Source organism: Scyliorhinus torazame, chromosome 2 (assembly GCF_047496885.1).
Source record: "Scyliorhinus torazame isolate Kashiwa2021f chromosome 2, sScyTor2.1, whole genome shotgun sequence".
NCBI classification, from domain to species: domain Eukaryota; kingdom Metazoa; phylum Chordata; class Chondrichthyes; order Carcharhiniformes; family Scyliorhinidae; genus Scyliorhinus; species Scyliorhinus torazame.
In genome coordinates this window covers 380,361,574-380,383,280 of record NC_092708.1, presented here as the reverse complement: position 1 = coordinate 380,383,280, position 21,707 = coordinate 380,361,574, and the positions used below count along the sequence as shown (strand labels likewise).

The window sequence follows — 21,707 nt, the reverse complement described above, 5'->3', positions numbered from 1 at the left end:
AGCTTGGTTTCCCAGGCTTTCCATGACAGCAGGCAAAAGCGAGCATGGACTGGGGAGTCTTGGCACATTGCAAATTAAGTGAGTTCTGAGATTTCTCTGATCAGATGCCAGGCCACAAAAAGTCCAACGTACCTGTTTGAGCTGAATGAGTGTTAATGTAAACAACGAGACGAATTGTTCATCATACTGACTGACACTAACGCCAGCAATTTCCGTCAAACACTTCAACGTCACGTTTCGAAACATGGGCACATTCAGAAACTAGGCAAAAAGAGTGGGGGGAGGGGAGAAAAAGTTAAAAGAGGCAGTTATCTTTAAACGTGTGCAGGTTTTGCATCCAAGGCACTTTCTGGTCAAATTTACCATTATAAATTCCAAAATCAAATGGAACACGTGGTGCACACGAATTCCTGGCACAACTTAAAACTTTAGTAATTCTGGATGTACACATGGTAGAATCAAACTGTAAACAAAACTTGAAAGCACAAGGCTTTCGTGTTGATGTTGTTGTTAACAAATCCTGTGTTAAATGGTCATGAAATCCCTCAGCATCAGAATTTTCCAAACTCATTGGAAAATTCTCCAGTTGATGCGGAGGGATTTCATAAACATGAACACAGCAACAACATTAACATTAAAAAATACCTTAAGAATTACTCTATCAGGTGCAGTTTATTGCTTTGCTATCACGTGCATATCCAAAAAGTTGCACAAACACTTTCTAAATGCCCTGTACAAACTTGCAATAAAATAATTACAATTTCCTACCAGTGGAGATGCTGCACCATGATGCTTTGGCCATTTCTTTATTTTATTTTGTTTTTAAAATAAATTTGGAGTACCCGATTCTTTTTTGTTTCCAATTAAGGGGCAATTTAGCGTCATCAATCACCTAACCTGCACATCTTTGGGCTGTGAAGGTGAGACCCACGCAGACACTGGGAGAATGTGCAAACTCTACACTGACAGTGACCCAGGGCCGGAATCGAACCCGGGACCTTGGTGCCGTGAGACAGCAGTGCTAAACACTGTGCCACCATGCGGCCCCTGCTTATGCCATTTATAATGAAAATACAAATAAAGGCGGCACAGTGGTTAGCACTGCTGCCTCACGGCACCGAGGTCCCAGGTTCGATCCTGGCTGTGGGTCACTGTCCGTACGGTGTTTGTAATTCTCCCAGTGTTTGTGTGGGTTTCACCCCCACAACCCAAAGATGTGCAGGGTAGGTGGATTGGCCACCCTAAATTGCCCCTTAATTGGAAAAAATGAATTGGGTCCTCTAATTTTTTTTTTTTAAATACAAATAAGGGAAGAACATATATAATTTCCAAAAAGGGAGTTAACTATATTTGTGTTTTCTTATCCAATTACCTCCATCATCTAACCCCACTTCACCTGAAGAATACACTTGGTCTGGATGCAATACATAGAACATAGAAAATACAGCACAGAACAGGCCCTTCGGCCCACGATGTTGTGCCGAACCTTTGTCCTAGATTAATCATAGATTATCATTGAATCTACAGTGCAGAAGGAGGCCACTCGCCCCCCCCGAGCCCGCACCGGCCCCCGGAAAGAGCACCCCACCCAAACTCAACACCTTCACCCAACACCAAGGGCAATTTGGACATTAAGGGCAATTTATCATTGGCCAATTCACCTAACCTGCACATCTTTGGATTGTGGGAGGAAACCGGAGCACCCGGAGGAAACCCACGCAGACACGGGGAGGACGTGCAGACTCCGCACAGTCAGTGACCCAAGCCGGAATCGAACCTGGGACCCTGGAGCTGTGAAGCAATTGTGCTATCCACAATGCTACCGTGCTGCCCTTGAGAACAAATAAATCTACACTACATCATTTAACCGTAATCCATGTACCTATCCAATAGCTGCTTGAAGGTCCCTAATGTTTCCGACTCAACTACTTCCACAGGCAGTGCATTCCATGCCCCCACTACTCTCTGGGTAAAGAACCTACCTCTGATATCCCTCCTATATCTTCCACCTTTCACCTTAAATTTATGTCCCCTTGTAATGGTTTGTTCCACCCGGGGAAAAAGTCTCTGACTGTCTACTCTATCTATTCCCCTGATCATCTTATAAACCTCTATCAAGTCGCCCCTCATCCTTCTCCGTTCTAATGAGAAAAGGCCTAGCACCCTCAACCTTTCCTCGTAAGACCTACTCTCCATTCCAGGCAACATCCTGGTAAATCTTCTTTGCACCTTTTCCAAAGCTTCCACATCCTTCCTAAAATGAGGCGACCAGAACTGTACACAGTACTCCAAATGTGGCCTTACCAAAGTTTTGTACAGCTGCATCATCACCTCACGGCTCTTAAATTCAATCCCTCTGTTAATGAACGCGAGCACACCATAGGCCTTCTTCACAGCTCTATCCACTTGAGTGGCAACTTTCAAAGATGTATGAACATAGACCCCAAGATCTCTCTGCTCCTCCACATTGCCAAGAACTCTACCGTTAACCCTGTATTCCGCATTCATATTTGTCCTTCCAAAATGGACAACCTCACACTTTTCAGGGTTAAACTCCATCTGCCACTTCTCAGCCCAGCTCTGCATCCTATCTATGTCTCTTTGCAGCCGACAACAGCCCTCCTTACTATCCACAACTCCACCAATCTTCGTATCATCTGCAAATTTACTGACCCACCCTTCAACTCCCTCATCCAAGTCATTAATGAAAATCACAAACAGCAGAGGACCCAGAACTGATCCCTGCGGTACGCCACTGGTAACTGGGATCCAGGCTGAATATTTGCCATCCACCACCACTCTCTGACTTCTATCGGTTAGCCAGTTCGTTATCCAACTGGCCAAATTTCCCACTACCCCATGCCTCCTTACTTTCTGCATAAGCCTACCATGGGGAACTTTATCAAATGCCTTACTAAAATCCATGTACAGTACATCCACTGCTTTACCTTCATCCACATGCTTGGTCATCTCCTCAAAGAATTCAATAAGATTTGTAAGGCAAGACCTACCCCTCACAAATCCGTGCTGACTATCCCTAATCAAGCAGTGTCTTTCCAGATGCTCAGAAATCCTATCCTTCAGTACCCTTTCCATTACTTTGCCTACCACCGAAGTAAGACTAACTGGCCTGTAATTCCCAGGGTTATCCCTAGTCCCTTTTTTGAACAGGGGCACGACATTCGCCACTCTCCAATCCCCTGGTACCACCCCTGTTGACAGTGAGGACGAAAAGATCATTGCCAACGGCTCTGCAATTTCATCTCTTGCTTCCCATAGAATCCTTGGATATATCCCGTCAGGCCCGGGGGACTTGTCTATCCTCAAGTTTTTCAAAATGCCCAACACATCTTCCTTCCTAACAAGTATTTCCTCGAGCTTACCAATCTGTTTCAAACAGTCCTCTCCAACAATATGGCCCCTCTCATTTGTAAATACAGAAGAAAAGTACTCGTTCAAGACCTCTCCTATCTCTTCAGACTCAATACACAATCTCCCGCTACTGTCCTTGATCGGACCTACCCTCGCTCTAGTCATTCTCATATTTCTCACATATGTGTAAAAGGCCTTGGGGTTTTCCTTGATCCTACCCGCCAAAGATTGTTCATGCCCTCTCTTAGCTCTCCTAATCCCTTTCTTCAATTCCCTCCTGGCTATCTTGTATCCCTCCAATGCCCTGTCTGAACCTTGTTTCCTCAGCCTTACATAAGTCACCTTTTTCCTCTTAATGCTACAGATGGGCATGTGGAATTCAAAATGTGGTTAAAATGTTAAAAAACCGAATCATAAAACAAAATTTACCAGATTTCACGCAATAATATACAGAAGACATGCGTCAACCTTGTTCAGTTGTCTCCTCAGAGGGACGACTGGGATAAATTCCACACACGTCAGTAAAATCCAGCTCCAATTCTTCACATTGCTCAAGTGTTGTCAGATTGCTTGTCCAACGTCTATGCTTTTTTTTAAATAGCCACAATACCCTCCAGTTAAATATTGAAAAATCAAAATCACCACCTTCGGCTGCAAAATGCCAGGGAAAGATTTTCTCCAAGTGCTGCATCGAATCACGGAGCGGTTACAGCACAAGGCCATTCAGCCAATGGCGTCGGCCCGCTGCAGGGGCAATGCACCTAGTGCCACTCCCCTGCTTTTCCTCCGTGCAATGTTTTCCTTCTCAAATAATAATCCAATTGCCTTTTGAAAGCCTCAATGGACTCTAGCACCTCACTGCGTGAAAAGGGTTTGCCTCAATTTGCCAATGACCTCAAATCTGTGCCCTCTAATTCCCAATCCTTCCAGTTTCTCATATTTACACTGCTGAGATCCCAGAGCACCTATTAAACCCTCCCCCCCTCTATTAAACCCTCCCCCCCCTCTATTAAACCCTCCCCCCCCTCTATTAAACCCTCCCCCCCCTCTATTAAACCCTCCCCCCCTCTATTAAACCCTCCCCCCCCTCTATTAAACCCTCCCCCCCCTCTATTAAACCCTCCCCCCCTCTATTAAACCCTCCCCCCCTCTATTAAACCCTCCCCCCCTCTATTAAACCCTTCCCCCCCCTCTATTAAACCCTTCCCCCCCTCTATTAAACCCTCCCCCCCTCTATTAAACCCTCCCCCCCCTCTATTAAACCCTCCCCCCCCTCTATTAAACCCTCCCCCCCTCTATTAAACCCTCCCCCCCCTCTATTAAACCCTCCCCCCCCTCTATTAAACCCTCCCCCCCCTCTATTAAACCCTCCCCCCCTCTATTAAACCCTCCCCCCCTCTATTAAACCCTTCCCCCCCCTCTATTAAACCCTTCCCCCCCTCTATTAAACCCTCCCCCCCTCTATTAAACCCTCCCCCCCTCTATTAAACCCTCCCCCCCCCTCTATTAAACCCTCCCCCCCCTCTATTAAACCCTCCCCCCCCTCTATTAAACCCTCCCCCCCTCTATTAAACCCCCCCCCCCAACCACCTCTTCTCCAAGGAGAACAGTTGCAGCTACTCCAATCTTTCCACTTTAATTGAAGTACCTAATTTCTAGAACCAATCACGTGAATCGTTTCGATAATCTCTCGGATGCCTTCATACCCTTCCCTCAAGTGTGGTGGCCAAAACTCAACGCAATACTCCAGTGCAGGCTTAACCAGGCTTAATCAAGTTCAACATATAATGTTCTTGCATGTTTTCTATGCCCCCAATGATAAAGCCCAGGATGCTGAATGTTTCATTCACTGCGCTTTCAACCAACCTCACCACATTCAATGACCTACGCACAAATACACAAAAATGCAAGTTGTTGGTATCGAGTGCATAGTCCAGGCAGAGTCATCGGAGACCAGGAATAAACATCCCCAGAACTTGCCCTCAAAAGATCACTAGAAATCTTTATTTTCGTTGCAGCGTTTAGCGTATGCCTACAACTTGGTGTGTGTTTGTGGCTGTAACAGCAGTTACGCTGATACTACTCAACAGCCAATTTACAAGATAGGCTAAGGCACTCTTCAAAAAAAAAAAAAACCAAGTGCAGGAGTTTCCAAGAGAAAAAAAAATCTAATTGCCTCACACTGTTCTCCAATGTGCCTGGTTTTATTGCTCCTCATTGAACAGAAGTCATCGGTAGCCAAAATGGCATCAGAAAACAGGATATCACTTCCGGGTGCGGCTATGCAGAGCTAGGTCGCATATTCGGCAGCTCCTGCTTGGAACTGACTTTTGGGCTCTTTTACAGGGCCCCCACGGCATTTGTTTGACATTTCCCGGTGTGGGAAGAAGGCTGCAATATTCCCCCGACAGTGTCCCCCAGGAAGGGTATGTCTCTGGGTTGCCAGACACGGCAGAAACAGTAAAACATTTGGCTGCAACTGCAGGATAAACAGGGCCTCTTCCAGCATGCAGGCGGGGGAAGGGCAAGCTTAAAGCTGCAAGCTGACCTGAGGGCCTGTATCAAAGGTGAATTCTAGCAGCAGAGGGAACAACTGTGAAAAGACCTCATCAAGGCCACTGAAGGGACTTCCGGTTGCGGTGATGCCTAGCTAGCCGCACGCTTCGGCGGCTCCAGCTCCGACGGACCTTCAGGCTCTTTTAAGAGCCCCAACGGGGAATTTTTCGACGACGCAACCCGGTGTGGGGTGTGTGAGAAGGGAGTCCCCCCCAAACGAAGGAGGAAAAAAACGGCGGCGGCGGCTGCAGCGCGAGGAATTGTCGACCAAAGAGTCAGAAAGAGAGAAGTACAAGATGGCGGCGGAGAAAGCGCAGGCGACATGGGGGCCTGAGCAGGATGAAATTGTGAGACGGTGCGTGGAGCTGCTGAAGAGGGAGGTGCTGACACCGATGCTACAGGCAATTGAGGGGCTCAAGGAGACATTAAAGACCCAGGAGACAGAGCTCCGCGTGGTGGAGCAGAAGGTGACAGATATTGAGGACGAGATCCTGGGCCTGGCGGTTAAGACACAGACGCACGAGGCACTTCATAAAAAGTGTACTGAAAGGATCGAAGCCCTAGAAAATGGAGCGCGAAGGAAGAACCTTCGGATACTGGGTCTCCCTGAGGGTGTGGAAGGAGTGGACTGTGGAGCGTACGCAAGTACGATGCTGAGCTCACTGATGGGTGCTGAGGCCCCTACGGGCCCCTTGGAGGTGGAGTGGGCAAATCGGAATCCGGCGAGAAGACCAAAAGCGGGAGAACCACCCAGGGCGATAATCGTGCGATTTTACCGCCTTAAGGATAGAGAAGAGGTCCTGAGATGGGCTAAAAAGGTGCGGAGTAGCAGATGGGAGAATGCAATCGTAAGGGTATACCAGGATTGGAGTGCGGAGGTGGTGAGAAGGAGGGCGAGCTTCAACCGAGCCAAAGAGGTGTTGCATAAAAGGAAGGTGAAGTTCGGATGCTGCAGCCGGCAAGACTATGGGTCACGTATCAGGAGAGACACCATTATTTCGAGACGGCGGAGGAAGCATGGACCTTCATCAAATAAGAGAAATTGGATCGGAACTGAGGGACTGATGCTGCAGGAAATGTTATTGTTAATGTTATGGTTGAAGTTAATTGAGAAGTAAATTGGGAAGGGGGGAGACATTGGGGAAATGTGGGTTGCTGCTGCGGAAATCCAAAAGGAAATGGCTAAAGAGTGGGTGGGCAGGGATGGTGTGCAACGCTGGGGGAGCGAGCGGGAGCGCGGAGGCGGGATATGGGACTGGCCTAGCTAGAGAAGGTAATGGCTAGTCGACACGGGAGGGGGGCATGTAGCCCCCTAGTGAGGCTGATCACGTGGAACGTGAGAGGCCTGAACGGACCGATAAAAAGGGCCCGAGTGCTCGCGCATTTGAAAGGACTAAGGGCAGACGTGGTTATGCTCCAAGAGACGCACCTAAAGGTGGCGGACCAAGTTAGGCTAAGGAAAGGATGGGTGGGACAGGTGTTCCACTCAGGACTGGACGCAAAGAATAGAGGGGTGGCCATTTTGGTGGGGAAACGGGTAGCATTTGAAGCAAAGAACATCGTAGCAGATAGCGGAGGTAGATATGTAATGGTGAGTGGCAGGCTGGAGGGAATGGAGGTCGTGTTGGTTAATGTGTATGCCCCAAACTGGGACGATGCGGGATTTATGAGACGGATGCTGGGGCGTATACCGGACCTGGAGGTAGGAAACTTGATTTTAGGAGGGGACTTTAATACGGTGCTGGACCCGGGGCTAGACAGATCCAGCTCGAGGACCGGAAGAAGGCCGGCAGCGGCCAAAGTACTTAAGGGGTTTATGGACCAAATGTGGGGAGTGGATCCATGGCGATTTCTTAGACCTAGGGCTAGGGAGTTTTCCTTCTTCTCTCATGTCCATAAAGTGTACTCCCGGATAGATTTTTTTGTTTTGGGAAGGTCGTTGATCTCTAGGGTGGAAGAAGCTGAGTACTCAGCCATAGCGGTTTCGGATCATGCCCCACATTGGGTGGACCTGGAATTAGGAGAGGAAAGGGAGCAGAGAACACTCTGGCGATTAGATGTGGGACTGATGGCGGATGAGGGAGTGTGTGCAAAAGTGCAGGGGTGTATTGAGAGATACCTGGAGGTCAATGACGACGGCGAGGTCCCTGTGGGAGTGGTATGGGAAGCACTAAAAGCGGTGGTCAGAGGAGAGCTGATCTCCATTGGGGCCCACAAAAGGAAAACAGAGGCCAAGGAAAGGGAAAGATTACTGGGGGAGATTTTAAGGGTGGATAGGGAATTTGCAGAGACCCCGGAGGAGGAATTGTACAGGGAGAGGAGACGACTCCAGACGGAATTTGACCTTCTGACCACCAGAAAGGCGGAGGTACTGTGGAGGAAGGCACAGGGGAGGAGGTATGAATATGGGGAAAAGGCTAGTCGCCTGTTGGCTCATCAATTGCGAAAGAGGGCAGCAGCGAGGGAGATAGGAGGAATTAGAGACGAAAGGGGAGACACGGTGCCAAGGGCAGGAAAGATAAATGAGGTGTTCAAGACCTTCTATGAGGAACTGTATAGGTCTCAACCCCCAGAGGGAGAGGAGGGGATGCGGCAGTTCCTGGACCAATTGATGTTCCCGAAAGTGGAGGAGCGGGGGGTGGTAGGCCTGGGGGCACCGGTTGGGATGGACGAGGTTATTAAGGGACTGGGAAGCATGCAAGCAGGGAAGGCCCCAGGACCAGACGAGTTCCCGGTGGAGTATTACAGAAAATATGTGGACTTGTTGGCCCCGTTGATGGTGAGGGCGTTCAATGAGGCCAGGAAAGGGGGGACACTACCCCCGACGATGTCGGAGGCGACGATATCGTTAATTTTGAAGAGGGATAAAGATCCGTTGCAGTGCGGATCCTATAGACCCATTTCATTATTGAACGTGGACGCCAAATTGTTGGCAAAGGTACTGGCATCGAGGATAGAGGACTGTGTCCCGGGGGTGGTGCACGAAGACCAGACAGGGTTCGTAAAAGGGAGACAACTGAATGTTAACATGCAACGACTATTAGGGGTGATAATGATGCCCCCAGTGGAGGGGGAGGCAGAGATAGTGGCGGCAATGGACGCAGAGAAGGCATTTGATAGGGTGGAGTGGGAGTATTTATGGGAAGTGTTAAGGAGGTTTGGGTTTGGGAACGGGTTTATTAGCTGGGTTAGATTTCTTTATGGGGCTCCAACGGCAAGCGTAGTTACAGGTCGACATAGATCGGAGTATTTCCGACTATATAGGGGAACAAGACAGGGATGCCCGCTGTCTCCATTGTTGTTCGCGTTGGCAATTGAACCTCTGGCCATGGCGTTGAGAGACTCCAGGAAATGGAGAGGGGTGATTAAAGAGGGAGAAGAACACCGAGTCTCGTTATACGCGGATGACCTATTGTTATACGTGTCGGACCCAGCGGGGGGGATGATAGAGGTTATGCGAATTTTGAGGGGGTTCGGGGATTTCTCGGGGTATAGGCTAAACATGGGGAAGAGTGAATTATTTGTGATACATCCAGGGGACCAGAGTAGAGAGGTAGAAGGCTTGCCTCTAAGGAAAGTGGAAAGAAACTTCAGATACCTGGGGATTCAGATCTCTAGGAGCTGGGGAACCTTGCACAGACTTAATCTGACACGGTTGGTAGAACAAATGGAGGAGGACTTCAAGAGGTGGGACATGCAGCCTCTATCGCTGGCGGGCAGGGTGCAAGCAATTAAGATGATGGTCCTCCCGAGGTTCTTATTTGTATTTCAATGTCTCCCTATACTAATCACCAAGACCTTTTTTAATAAAATAGACAGGAGCATCACGAGCTTCGTGTGGGCAGGGAAAGTTCCGAGAGTAAGGGGGGAGTTCCTTCAGCGTAGTAGGGACAGAGGAGGATTGGCACTACCGAACTTGGGCGATTACTATTGGGCCGCCAATGTGGCAATGATACGTAAATGGATGATGGAGGGTGAGGGAGCGGCGTGGAAAAGACTGGAGAGAAAGTCCTGTAAAGGGACGAGTTTAGAGGCGCTGGTGACGGCGCCGCTACCGATCTCACCTAAAAAGTTTACCACAAACCCGGTGGTGGCGGCAACATTGAATATCTGGGGACAGTGGAGGCGACAGAGAGGGGTGCGGGGAGCCCTGGTGGGGTCCCCAATCAGGAACAACCATAGGTTCGCCCCAGGAAGAATGGATGGAGGATTTCAGAGCTGGTACCAGTTGGGAATTAGGAGGGTGGGAGATTTATTTATAGATGGGACTTTTGCGAGCTTGGGAGCATTGGAGGAAAAGTATAAGTTGCCCCGGGGAAATTTCTTGAGATATATGCAGGTGAGGGCGTTTACTAGACAACAGGTGAGGGAATTTCCGTTGCTCCCGACACAGGGGATACAGGACAGGGTGCTTTCAGGGGTGTGGGTCGGAGAGGGCAAGGTGGCAGAGATTTACCGAGAGATGAGGGAAGAGGGGGAGGAGTCGGTGGGCGAACTAAAAAGGAAAGTGGGAAGAAGAACTAGGGGAGGAGATAGAGGAGGGTATGTGGGCTGATGCCCTAAGCAGGGTAAATTCCTCTTCCTCATGCGCCAGGTTTAGCCTGATTCAATTTAAGGTGCTACATAGAGCACACATAACGGGAGCAAGATTGAGCAGGTTCTTTGGAGTGGAGGACAAATGTGGGAGGTGTGGCGGGAGCCCGGCAAACCACGCACATATGTTTTGGGCGTGCCCGGCACTGGAAGGGTATTGGAAGGGAGTGACGGGAGTGATTTCGCGGGTGGTGAAGGCCCGGGTCAAACCAGGCTGGGGGTTAGCTCTATTTGGAGTTGCGGAAGAGCCGGGAGTGCAGGAGGCGAAAGAGGCCGACGTTGTGGCCTTTGCGTCCCTAGTAGCCCCGCGCAGGATCCTACTCATGTGGAAGGAGGCGAAACCCCCCGGACTGGAGGCCTGGGTAAATGATATGGCGGGGTTCATTAAACTGGAGCAGAAGGGTATTGGAAGGGAGTGACGGGAGTGATTTCGCGGGTGGTGAAGGCCCGGGTCAAACCAGGCTGGGGGTTAGCTCTATTTGGAGTTGCGGAAGAGCCGGGAGTGCAGGAGGCGAAAGAGGCCGACGTTGTGGCCTTTGCGTCCCTAGTAGCCCCGCGCAGGATCCTACTCATGTGGAAGGAGGCGAAACCCCCCGGACTGGAGGCCTGGGTAAATGATATGGCGGGGTTCATTAAACTGGAGCAGATAAAGTTTGTCCTGAGAGGATTGGCTCAAGGGTTCACCAGGCGGTGGCAATCGTTCCTCAACTACCTAGGGGAACGTTAGAGGGAAGACAGATGACCAGCAGCAGCAACCCAGGGGGAAGGAGGGGGGGGGGGGTTAGTTTAGTTTAGGTCAAAGATAAAGGGGTTTTGTTACTTGTGTATTGTTAAAAATTTCTGTATTGTTATTGTTGCGTTTGCTTTGTAAGAGGGGAAAAATTGTTGTTTGGGAAAAAAATTTCAATAAAACATATTTTTTTAAAAAAGAAAACAGGATATCTGGTTATATCATGGGCACTTGGACAGGCAAAGCAATCAACAAATCTCACCTTGTACACCAAACTGGAGATTAGTTTAGTTTCAAAGATGTAACCTAAAGGGATCCAATTCAGAAACCGCAGCAATGTCTCCAGTGTTGCGTGGACTAAGGGGGCATTCTGGGAGTTCTCCTGCAAGTATTTAAAATATATAAAGTATTATGACACGGGATTGCACAGAGAAAATAAATACAGCGAAAGAATCTGGCTTTAGACATCATGAAGTAGGCTTCCAGTCTGGAATATGTTAACAGAAAGGCTTTATCAACAACTTTAACTAGTACAGGTTTACAGTAGATGGGTAGATGGGAAACTGACCACAGGTTCTAGGTCTCAACCTAACTGTGGCCATCTCCAGGCTGACCCTGGGTCAGGTGTCTTCTTACATCACTACGGGCAGGACTCAGTCCCATATTAACCCTTTATGTACTAGACCCTTCTACTACATACAAGATGTTAGAAATCTCAATTTAAAGAGAAACAGATAGAAAATGGGCAGATGACCTGAAAGTGAAGGAAGGAAGATTTGAAGTTTCAAGTCGGGTGGGTCTGATGAATGGCTACTTTCCACTTTACTTGATCCAGTAATATTTACTCACCATCACAAACTGACAGAGCTGAAATATCTGCGAGAATTCATTGCACATACTGTGGGAAGACAAAAATGAAATATAAGAAAGACGATGACAAAGCTCTTCAAAAAACAAAAAAACAGGCGCTGTCAAACAAAGTTAGAAAGCAGGGTAGGGACTATCCAGCAGCTCACGCCGTTGGGATCTTCGCTCCCACCAATGGCGCATCACTGCCGCGGGTTTCCCGGCAGAGAGGGGTGCATTCAACAGGTAGCCCCGTTGAAAATGGCAGGGCCAGAAGTTCCCACCATCGGTTAACAGCGGGCCACCTCCCACCGCCATGAAACACATGGCGGGTAAATCCCGACCATGGTTTTGCTTACCGATTCTGGTGGTACGGGGGAGACAAGACTTTACTCCATTAATTGGCAAAACCCAGGCACAGGCACTCCAAGTCCAGAGGGATGAACCCGAACTAAAGCACACCCAAAGTTCACATTCCCAATTGCTGGTCTCGGGACCTCCAACTGCAACTATCCATACACATACAGATTTATGCTGGCCCATCGTTAGACAGGGAGACAGACCTGTTCAGTTTCCCTGGCCAGTCTCAACAAAACCCCATCCCTCCCCCACAGGGCCACTACTGTCTCTCGCCATTCAATTTGTTCTCACTCGAGCACGGACCTCTGATCTTCTCGCAACACATTTTGCTACCCGACCTTTGCACTAATAACATTCTTCAGTTCCTATTGGCACCAGTAACAGCCACTTCGTCTCAAGTCCATGACATCTTTGTCAATTTCTCCTTAGCTCCAACCCGTCACTGACATTCCATTCTGCCCCTCCAACTATCTAATTGATCACATTTCTATCCCTCATCAGTTCTGTCAAAGGGTCATACGGGCTCGAAATGTTAACTGTGTTTCCCTCTCCACAGATGCTGCCAGACCTGCTCCACCATTATATGTTTTTGTCTCGGATTTCCAGCATCCGCAGTATTTTGCTTTTATTGGACAATACTGGAGGAAGAGAGTTCACCACCCTCGAGAGAAGACATTTCTCGTCATCTCAAGTCTTAAAGTGGGCGACCCCTTATTTTTAAACAGTGACCCCCTAGTTCTCAAATCTCCCACAAGAGGAAACATCCTCACCACATCCACTCCGTCAATACCCCTCAGGACCTTAATAGGCTTTGATCAAGTCACCTCTTACTCTTCTAAACTCCATTGGATACAAACCCGAACCCTCTTCAACCTTTCCTCACAAGACAATCCCTCCATAACTGGTATTTTGAAAGTTGTCTAATTAGCCCCACTGCTTTTTATTCAAGCAGGGGGTTGCACATTTGTCCTCCAAGTACATAATTAATTGCCTTTCAAATGTCAACTACGGTATCTGCTTCCATCACCCTTTCAGGCAGGGTATAAATCCTGCTCAACTATGGCCAGGCCAGATCGCTAGTCCTGGATATGTTTCCACCCATAGTCAAGAAAGCCTGCAGCAGAGCAACAACGACTGATCGCATGAGGAAAGATGCAGGAAGCTGGCAGGGGACCAGCCTCCCAACCCGAGCAGCCGCTTTCAGCTTGGGGGGGGGGGGGGGGGGGGGGGGAAGAGAGAGAGAGAGAGAGAGAGAGAGAGAGAGAGAGAGAGAGAGAGAGAGAGAGAGAGAGAGAGAAATCTTGGGGAAGGGGAATATTTGACGAACCTGTCTTTCAAATGCTTGGCTTTCACCTGCGTCATCTGCCCGCTGGAGAAATCAAACACCTCTTCGCTGAGCAGTTTTAAAATGACCATGTTGTTCTGGCACAGAGATTCACTGGTTTTGCTTGCTCCTACTATATCACTTATGAACGTGGGCCAGTTTTTGGGCCATTCATGTTTAAGTATCTGCAATTTTTAAAGAAAAATGGAATTAGGTTAACTAAAATCCCAAAAGAAATTCCACATTCCTTACCGCCCAGTGATATTTCCGGGGAATTCCATATTCTATTTATCCATTATCACTTTTTAAAAATAAATTTAATGCACCCAATTCTTTTTTTTTTCCCCCCATTAAGGGGCAATTTAGCGTGGCCAATCCACCTAAACCTGCACATCTTTGGGTTGTGGGGGGGCGAGATCCACTCAGACACTGGGAGAATGTGCAGACTCCACACGGACAGTGACCCAGGGCCAGGATCAAACCTGGGTCCTCAGCGCCGTGATGCAGCAGTGCTAACCACTGCGTCAGCGTGCCGGCTATCCATTCGTCACTTTCACCAGCTTACATCTGGCAAAAACAGAAGTCAGGTGGCGATGGCAGCACGGTGGCACAGTGGTTAGCACTGCCACCTCACGGCACCAAGTTAGACCCCGGCCCCGGGTCACTGTCCGCGTGGAGTTTGCACATTCTCCCCGTGACTGCGTGGGTCTCAACCCCACAACAACCCAAAGATGTGGCAATGCATTTGCTGTGCCGACTACATGAATTCCACTTGTATCACCTGTGGTGTTTGATGGGGTGTAGGCTCTTGCTATGGCGCTCTGTAAGTCTGGCCCACAACACCATCCCCACCCCAGAACATGAAAAAACAAGCACATGCCCATTTTAATTTTCATGTCCCATGGTCCAGCCTACTCAAGAGGGCCACTCGAGGCAGACAGGTGGGGCGGCCTCATGTGGACCAGTAGAAGTGGCTGCGCAACTGCAGGCCGTCTGAAGCGGACCCCGGTGACAAATTGCAGGTCGGAGCTTGGATGAGCACAGCTCCCGTGTTTAAGCTCATACACATGTAATCCAAACTTGGACCTGATGTGATGGAAACCATCATGCGGCATTAAAAGGATGCCAACATTTACAGAATTATCTTTTGAAATCTCCGGTATAAATTTAGCACAAGTACATTCAGATCAGTATGGTATCTCAATGCTTATGCAAGCTGAGTGACATTGTATCACGACACCCTGGGCTAGCATGCAGTCAATTCCAGCCCCACTTTGCATCAACTTTGAACCTCATGCTCAAAAGGCACATCCTGATTATGGATCCATGTACCAAAAATAATAGAGTAAAATGGGAACCAAGGAAATAAACAGGAAGGACACTTACACTTTCCAATATTCTCCCTTCACACTTTCCAATATTCTCCCTTCAACTCCAGAGGACTGTGTTGGGAGTCCAACTCCCCAGGGGGAGTTGCTCCCACAGCATGTTGTCCATGTAGCCATTCTTCATGGCTGTATGAAGGGCGTCATGTTCAAGTACAGATGAACATTCCAGAAGCGAAGCGCATTGTACAGCCATGAGGAGGGAGATCTCCAGGTGTTTAGACCTCATACAGGTAAATTGTAGCATCATCACCAAAGCCAACAGATACCAATCAAATTCAACACAGGCCAAAAATATGGATATTTGGTTATGGCTCCTTCTCACATTGAAGAGTGCCATGACCAATTAATTGGAGAGCATACTCACAGATTTTTATATTTATGATACCAGCAGAGTTTCGTTGTGGCACCCTGGATGTAGGGAGAGATGGCAATCTCTTCATCCACAGGTAGGCAACAATTAGCGAGGCCGAACGTTAATAGAAGCCAAACCTGTCCCCCAAACCCCAAACAAGAGAATGCAGATTCATGAAGTATCCACACCGCACTATTTGCTCACATTAAGGCAGCTGGTCAAAACTGACCCTGCTCTGGTCAAAACTGACCCTGCTCAGTCCCAGGGGCATCACCCAGGAGGGACAAAGCAGAAACCAGGCAGCCCTGTCCTGAAGTTAAACATACCACAGCAACATCTCAACCCAATCTCCCCCAAAGCGTCAACGCAAGATCCACCAAACCTGCACACTGTAGTTTGCAATATAACACTTTACCAACCTGGACAAGAATCATATTCAGTTTTCCAAGATAAACTTTATCTTTCTAGAAAAATAAAGAAAAGGTAGAAACGTGTTAGATATTGCCTGCAAAGAAGCCTATCTGGCCTCCGTACTCATTTTTAATTTAAACATACATCCCAGTAAAAAAAAAATATAGCGGCAAAATTACTTCCATTCTGAGCCAGAGTAACAAGAGCTCTTGCCCCAAACATGGATGTGAATGACAGACAAGGAAAGGATCCAGTTAAGATTTTTGTGTACCCATGGTTCTAAAGCCTGCCGTGTGCTCAGCACTTGGTAACCATATCGTGAAAGCAATGGAAACGGCAAGGATCAGATGGGAGTGATGGGGAACCGGGGAAAAATCCAAGATTCGAGATTTAAGAAGGAATTAGCAAAAATAGCACACTGACATAATACAAGAAATGGGAAATAATATTTACTTTACCTCCAAGGTCTCTGAAGATGTTTTAATGATTAAACCAACAACATATTTTTTTATTCCTGAAACAAAAAAAAAAAAAAGGTGGGAAATATTGAAGAGTGGCTTTTTTTAAACTTAAAAAAAAATTCCTGGAAAATAATAGGAAAACGGCACAACTCACCTTCACATTGGTTTCTTGGAAGTATTTTCCAACGGGTTTTGATCACATTTTCTAGTATCTGCAAGGCGTAGTACTGAGAAAGAGATTTTAAACCATCAGTGTCACTTTAAATGTCTTTTAGGGAAGGAAATGAATAGAAGAATGAGAGGTGACCTTATTGAGGCATATAGGATTCTCAGGGGGAATGCGGGGAGGATCATAGAACATAGAAAACACAGTGCAGAAGGAGGCCATTTGGCCCATCGAGTCCACACCGCACACCGACCCAACCAACCCCTCACTTCCACCCCATCCCCGTAACCCAATAACCCCTCCTAACCTTTTTTTGGACACTTTAAGGGCAATTTATCATGGCCAATCCACCTAACCTGCACGTCTTTGGACTGGGGGAGGTAACCGGAGCACCCGGAGGAAACCCACGCAGGCACAGGGAGAACATGCAGACTTCGCATAGTGACCCAGCGGGGAATCGAACCTGGGACCCTGGCGCTGTGAAGCCACAGTGCTATCCACTTGTGCTACCATGCTGCCCTCTTGATGGTTCCTCTTGTGGGAGAGTCCAGGACCAGAGGGGCATAATCAAAGATTATAGGGTTGCCCAGTTAAGACAGAGAGCAGGAGGAATTTCTTCTCTCAGAAGGTAGTGAATCTGTGGTATACTTTACATTAGAGGCTGGGTCGTTATGTTCAAGGCCGACATTGACAGATAAATCGGTAAGGGAATCAAGGGTTATGAGGGTAAGGTGGGAAAGTGGAGTTGAGAATTATATCAGATCAGACATGATCTCACTGAACAGCGGAGCAGACCCAATGAACCAAAAGGCCTTCTTCTGCTCTTACATCTTATGGTCTAAATCTGCATCTTTACATGTGACTCCAGGCCTACATCAATGTGGTTGACTCAAATGCCCTCGGAAATGGCTGAGCCAGCCACTCAGTTCAAGGGCAATTAGGGATGGGCAACAAATGCTGGCCCAGCCCAGCGCTGCCCACATCCCACGCAAAAACTACCGGCCTCACTTTTGATCCACAACCCACCTACCCCCCAACAAAATGCAGGTCAACCTGAATAGCTATCCCCGAACAGATCATGCGCCAAGTGGTAGCATCAGATCAATGCTGCCACTGGTGGGGAGATAGAATTACGATCATTCAGAAGGTGATCAAAGAAGGGTGGCTGGAGGGGAATTCCTCAGTTAAGCTTTTAACACACCAACTAAATTACTACAGTGTATCAACAGCCGAGGCAAGACAAGGTCACATTTCTCCTCTCTTCCTTCCCGACTTATCTCTACTATTCCAAGCTGTTTGGGCAAGAACTTTCACAAAGACATCCCAGCATTAGTTGTCCATGCCGACAGCCATGTTACAAGCATACAATGAGATCAGCCGTGATTTGGCGATCAGTGACCTACTCCTAATTCGTAACAGCAACCCACATCCCCACCCCCACCCCCGGTATCTTGATAAGCAAGGGGGTGAAAGGTTAAGTTAAAATACAATTGTAAACTTAAATATTTACAAGTTAAAAATGTTTTACAAGTTAAAGAGGACAGATGCTCGCCATCTTACAAGGCAGCCCATTCCTTAGCCACCTTTAGACTCTTGGCATTGGCACTCTGTTTATCAAAGTGCTGGACAAGTGATCCCAGAGAGAGAGAGATGCGATAAAATCATCCATCGGGCTACTCTTCAGCTTTAGCTGAAATCCAAGAGAGCGCGAGGTGGCAGATACTGGGTTGGCATTCCCCGAGTATACCAAAATTCCCTGAGTATACCAGAGTCGGGGACGATCGCACTGCAGCATTGAAGGGTTTGATAGCTCAATCAACACCGTTCATCTGTAAGGTCTTCTAGGCTCAGAGATCAACAACTTTAGATCAGAGCCTCTGCCTCCATCTTTTTCAGTCTGCTGTTTTTTTTGTTTTGATAGCCTGTTTCTTTTTTTTTTTTTAAAAAGAAAAAAGGTCCTTTCACGTTGCATTCGGATAACTGCTAAATAGCCCTTCACGCACCCCTCATGTGGACGCAACCTTGGTTTACTGTCCCCATCATCACTCTCTTTAACTTTTGCTTAATCTCCACTGCCCTCCACCTGGTCACAAGAGTTTCCCTTTTTTGTTATTCCCAGCCCTCCCCTCTTCCGACTTAAAAAAATTCAATCTACACGGGGCAGTGGTGCACTGCTGCCTCATGGCACCGAGGACCCGGGTTCGATCCCCGCCCCGGTTCACCGTCCGTGTGTAGTTTGCACTTTCTCCCCGTGTCTGCATGGGTCTCGCTCCCATTTTTTAAAAAAATCTTTCTATTGAACAGTAATCAATATGAAATATTGACTACATCTCTCTCTTCACAATTGCTGCCTGATATGCTGAGTATTTCCAGCATTTTTGGTTTTGGGATTTCCAGCATCCGGCGGGGAAAAATTCCCCTTGGTCGGGAGCTCAGAACAAAGGGAGGGGGGGGGGGGGGAGAAATAACCTTGGGTGGAAGGAGTTCAAACATTTGAGTTCAGCCATAATCTTACTGAAGTGACAGAACAGTCTTTGGCCCCCTGCCGTTCCTAAATTGAAGATCCGTACCCCCTAAATATTCCAATGGAAATATATGGTTGAAGCGTTACTGCTGGAAACTGTAATAGAGCTTTTTAAACCAACAGTCACAACATAACTGGGCAACAGTGCAAGGATTTATCAAGCAATCTGCTGCATCTGTTGGCCGTTTTTGCAACCCCTCTTTTTGCTGCTGTTTAGCAGTTCACCTCAGCATTCCCGCTCGCATCCTTCAAAAGTCGCCACTTGCAAAAGCAGCGAGGCGTTGAGCTATTTTTCCCCCTCCCCCCCCAAAAAAAAGTTAACAGGGTATCTTTTGCTTTCCCTTTGGGAGGTTTTGTAGCCAATACAGTTTGCACTTTCTTACTTACCTTCGTATTCATGTTCTGGGAAAATTCTAGAATGGTATCTACCCTGGTCCAAGCATCTGGATGCTCTTTTAAATGAGTTAATATTTCTTGTGCCATTCGTTGCTGGGGGGGGGGGGGGGGGGGGTAAACAGAAAAGCACAGAATTTAGGAGAGTACATTTATGTCTTTGAAGCCAAAGTCAAGTGCCAAGAGAAAGATCACCACTCTGGTCACCCAAGGGTGTGGTTACTCTTACCTGTGGGCCCTCTCCATGATACAAGCAATTTACAACATTATCCAGCAGATTAATGTCGAGCTTCTGATTGAAGTCCAGAAGCTGACGTGCAGGATGGTCGGTTGTCATAATTGTTGGCATGGGGTCCTGCAAAATAAAAGTTAAAAGAAACCGGTCAGACAACAGTGCAAAGCTGCCCAACTAAGACACTATTTCTCCTTTTCCTTGCTGTCCCACCATTACCCAATTTCAACCCCTCTTATTTCAGGTAATGTACAACATCACTACACCTCAGAAGTACTTCATTGACTTTGGGAATCCAAGACATTATAAAATTGCATTTCTCTTCTTTTTCTGCTCTACAGGCTTAGGTTTAGACAGAAGAGAGCAGCCTCCATGAGGGGTATTCCGATCCCAAGCCAGTTGAAGAATGAAACTATACAAGGAGAGGTCATAGTAATAATTTTCTTGATAATAGATTTATTTGTTCACAAGGAAGCATTACATGTGTCTGATTTTTACTAATCCATTCAATGTTGCAGCATTCTCTTTTGAGTCCGCCAGTAAAGTAACCATTAACAAATTATCTAATTAAACAGCCAATGAGTTCCTTCTTCGATGATCACTCGCTAACGAATGTCCACCTAAGAAACTCCAGATCATTGGTCATGGGTTCGGGGTGTCCTTGCATGGCTGGTGAGCCTGATCCGAGGACCACATCTTCAACAGCACACTTGAGCAGGTGTTTCTGGAAGGTGGGATCGGTCCTTGCACTAGAGATAGTTGGTATTTCTTTCCCAGGCTCCTGTTCCAGGTCTCGTCGGGTGCCCGCAAAGAATTGAGTCCCTTTAAGTCAAGAGGTTCCTCCAAGTAGGTCTCTTCTGAGAAAGGGTCTCCCTTTGACATCTTTGTTGTATTTCTTCAGGCAAGCCTCCAGGGTGTCTTTGAAGCACTTCCTTTGTCCTACTCTTGTTTGGGAGCCTTCCTTGAGCTGAGGGAAGATGATTTGCTTTGGCAGTTGGGACTCTTTCGTGGTCGGGCCAGCAGAGTTGGTTTCAGATTATCATGGCTTTGATGCCGGTGCAACTGATTCCTTCAGGAACGCTAATGTTAATATGCCCACCCTCCCAGTTGATGCAGAGAATCCGTCTCAGACAACATTGATGGTTCCTCTCCAGGGCCTGGAGGTGGGTTCCGCAAGCAGTCCAGGTTTCTGAGCCGTACAGAAGATGACCGCCTTGAACACGAGGACATTGGTGTCAGCACAATGTCATGGTTGTCAAAGACTCTTGTCCTTGGGCATCTGAAGGGTGCGCTCATGGATTAGATACAATGTTAGATCTCTGCTCCGATGTCAGGTGGCTCCCCAGCTAGGGAAGTGTTCCACGTTTGGGAGGGTTCCTCCATTGATCCTGCCAGTAAAGTAACCATTCATAAATTATCTAATTGAGCAGCCGACTGGCCCTATTGTTGGGCACATCAACAATAATTTTTTTAAAATAAACAAGTTTAAAATGTTATTTTCTGGGTTGAGGAAGCATCGCAACCCCTGCAGTGCCCAATTGTCACAGAAGGCTTCAATTCAAGCGTGACAGTAGCCACTACATGCTCTCTGTCCAAGGACAACCAGCCGTGAAGGCAGCGTTGCTCTTATCTGCCTTAGTTTTATTAGCTCTAATTCTCTCACCTTTGCTCACGAGTCGCCAGGTATCTTTCTGATACCGCCACGTGGTTCAAGTTCAAGTGATGATTAATAATGCAGCACACCGCTTAGTAAGAATTAAATCAACGGTCATTTATTATAGACAGCAATTAATACTTATACAATAATGCTACTTCTAGACTAATACCTACAACTAACAGGCCAATACTTAACTTTGGGAATGGCCCACCAGGTCAGGGAAACGAATGGTTTTTCCGAATTGGTCCTGAGCCCGTGGGATTCAAAGGCTGATAAAGGTCGATGGTTAGGAGCGTCTATCGGGTAGCGATCGCTGGAGTCAAACTTACCTTTTGTTTGACG

At 47.6% G+C, this 21,707-nt stretch overlaps 1 protein-coding gene across 1 annotated transcript in view; it reads right to left on the bottom strand.

Annotated features, from left to right (window-relative positions):
* Nucleotides 1-21,707, bottom strand: part of LOC140404969 (exportin-1-like) — a 92,618-nt gene that overhangs the window by 38,829 nt on the left and 32,082 nt on the right. Inside the window, exons 2-10 of the mRNA XM_072493570.1 lie at nucleotides 19,706-19,831; nucleotides 19,471-19,572; nucleotides 16,548-16,620; nucleotides 16,391-16,446; nucleotides 15,941-15,985; nucleotides 13,785-13,966; nucleotides 12,101-12,149; nucleotides 11,514-11,633; nucleotides 133-261 (exon numbers count right to left, since the gene is read on the bottom strand). Coding sequence (XP_072349671.1) covers nucleotides 133-261; nucleotides 11,514-11,633; nucleotides 12,101-12,149; nucleotides 13,785-13,966; nucleotides 15,941-15,985; nucleotides 16,391-16,446; nucleotides 16,548-16,620; nucleotides 19,471-19,572; nucleotides 19,706-19,825 — 876 coding nt within the window. The 5' untranslated portion in view covers nucleotides 19,826-19,831. The remainder of the gene's footprint in view (nucleotides 1-132; nucleotides 262-11,513; nucleotides 11,634-12,100; nucleotides 12,150-13,784; nucleotides 13,967-15,940; nucleotides 15,986-16,390; nucleotides 16,447-16,547; nucleotides 16,621-19,470; nucleotides 19,573-19,705; nucleotides 19,832-21,707) is intronic.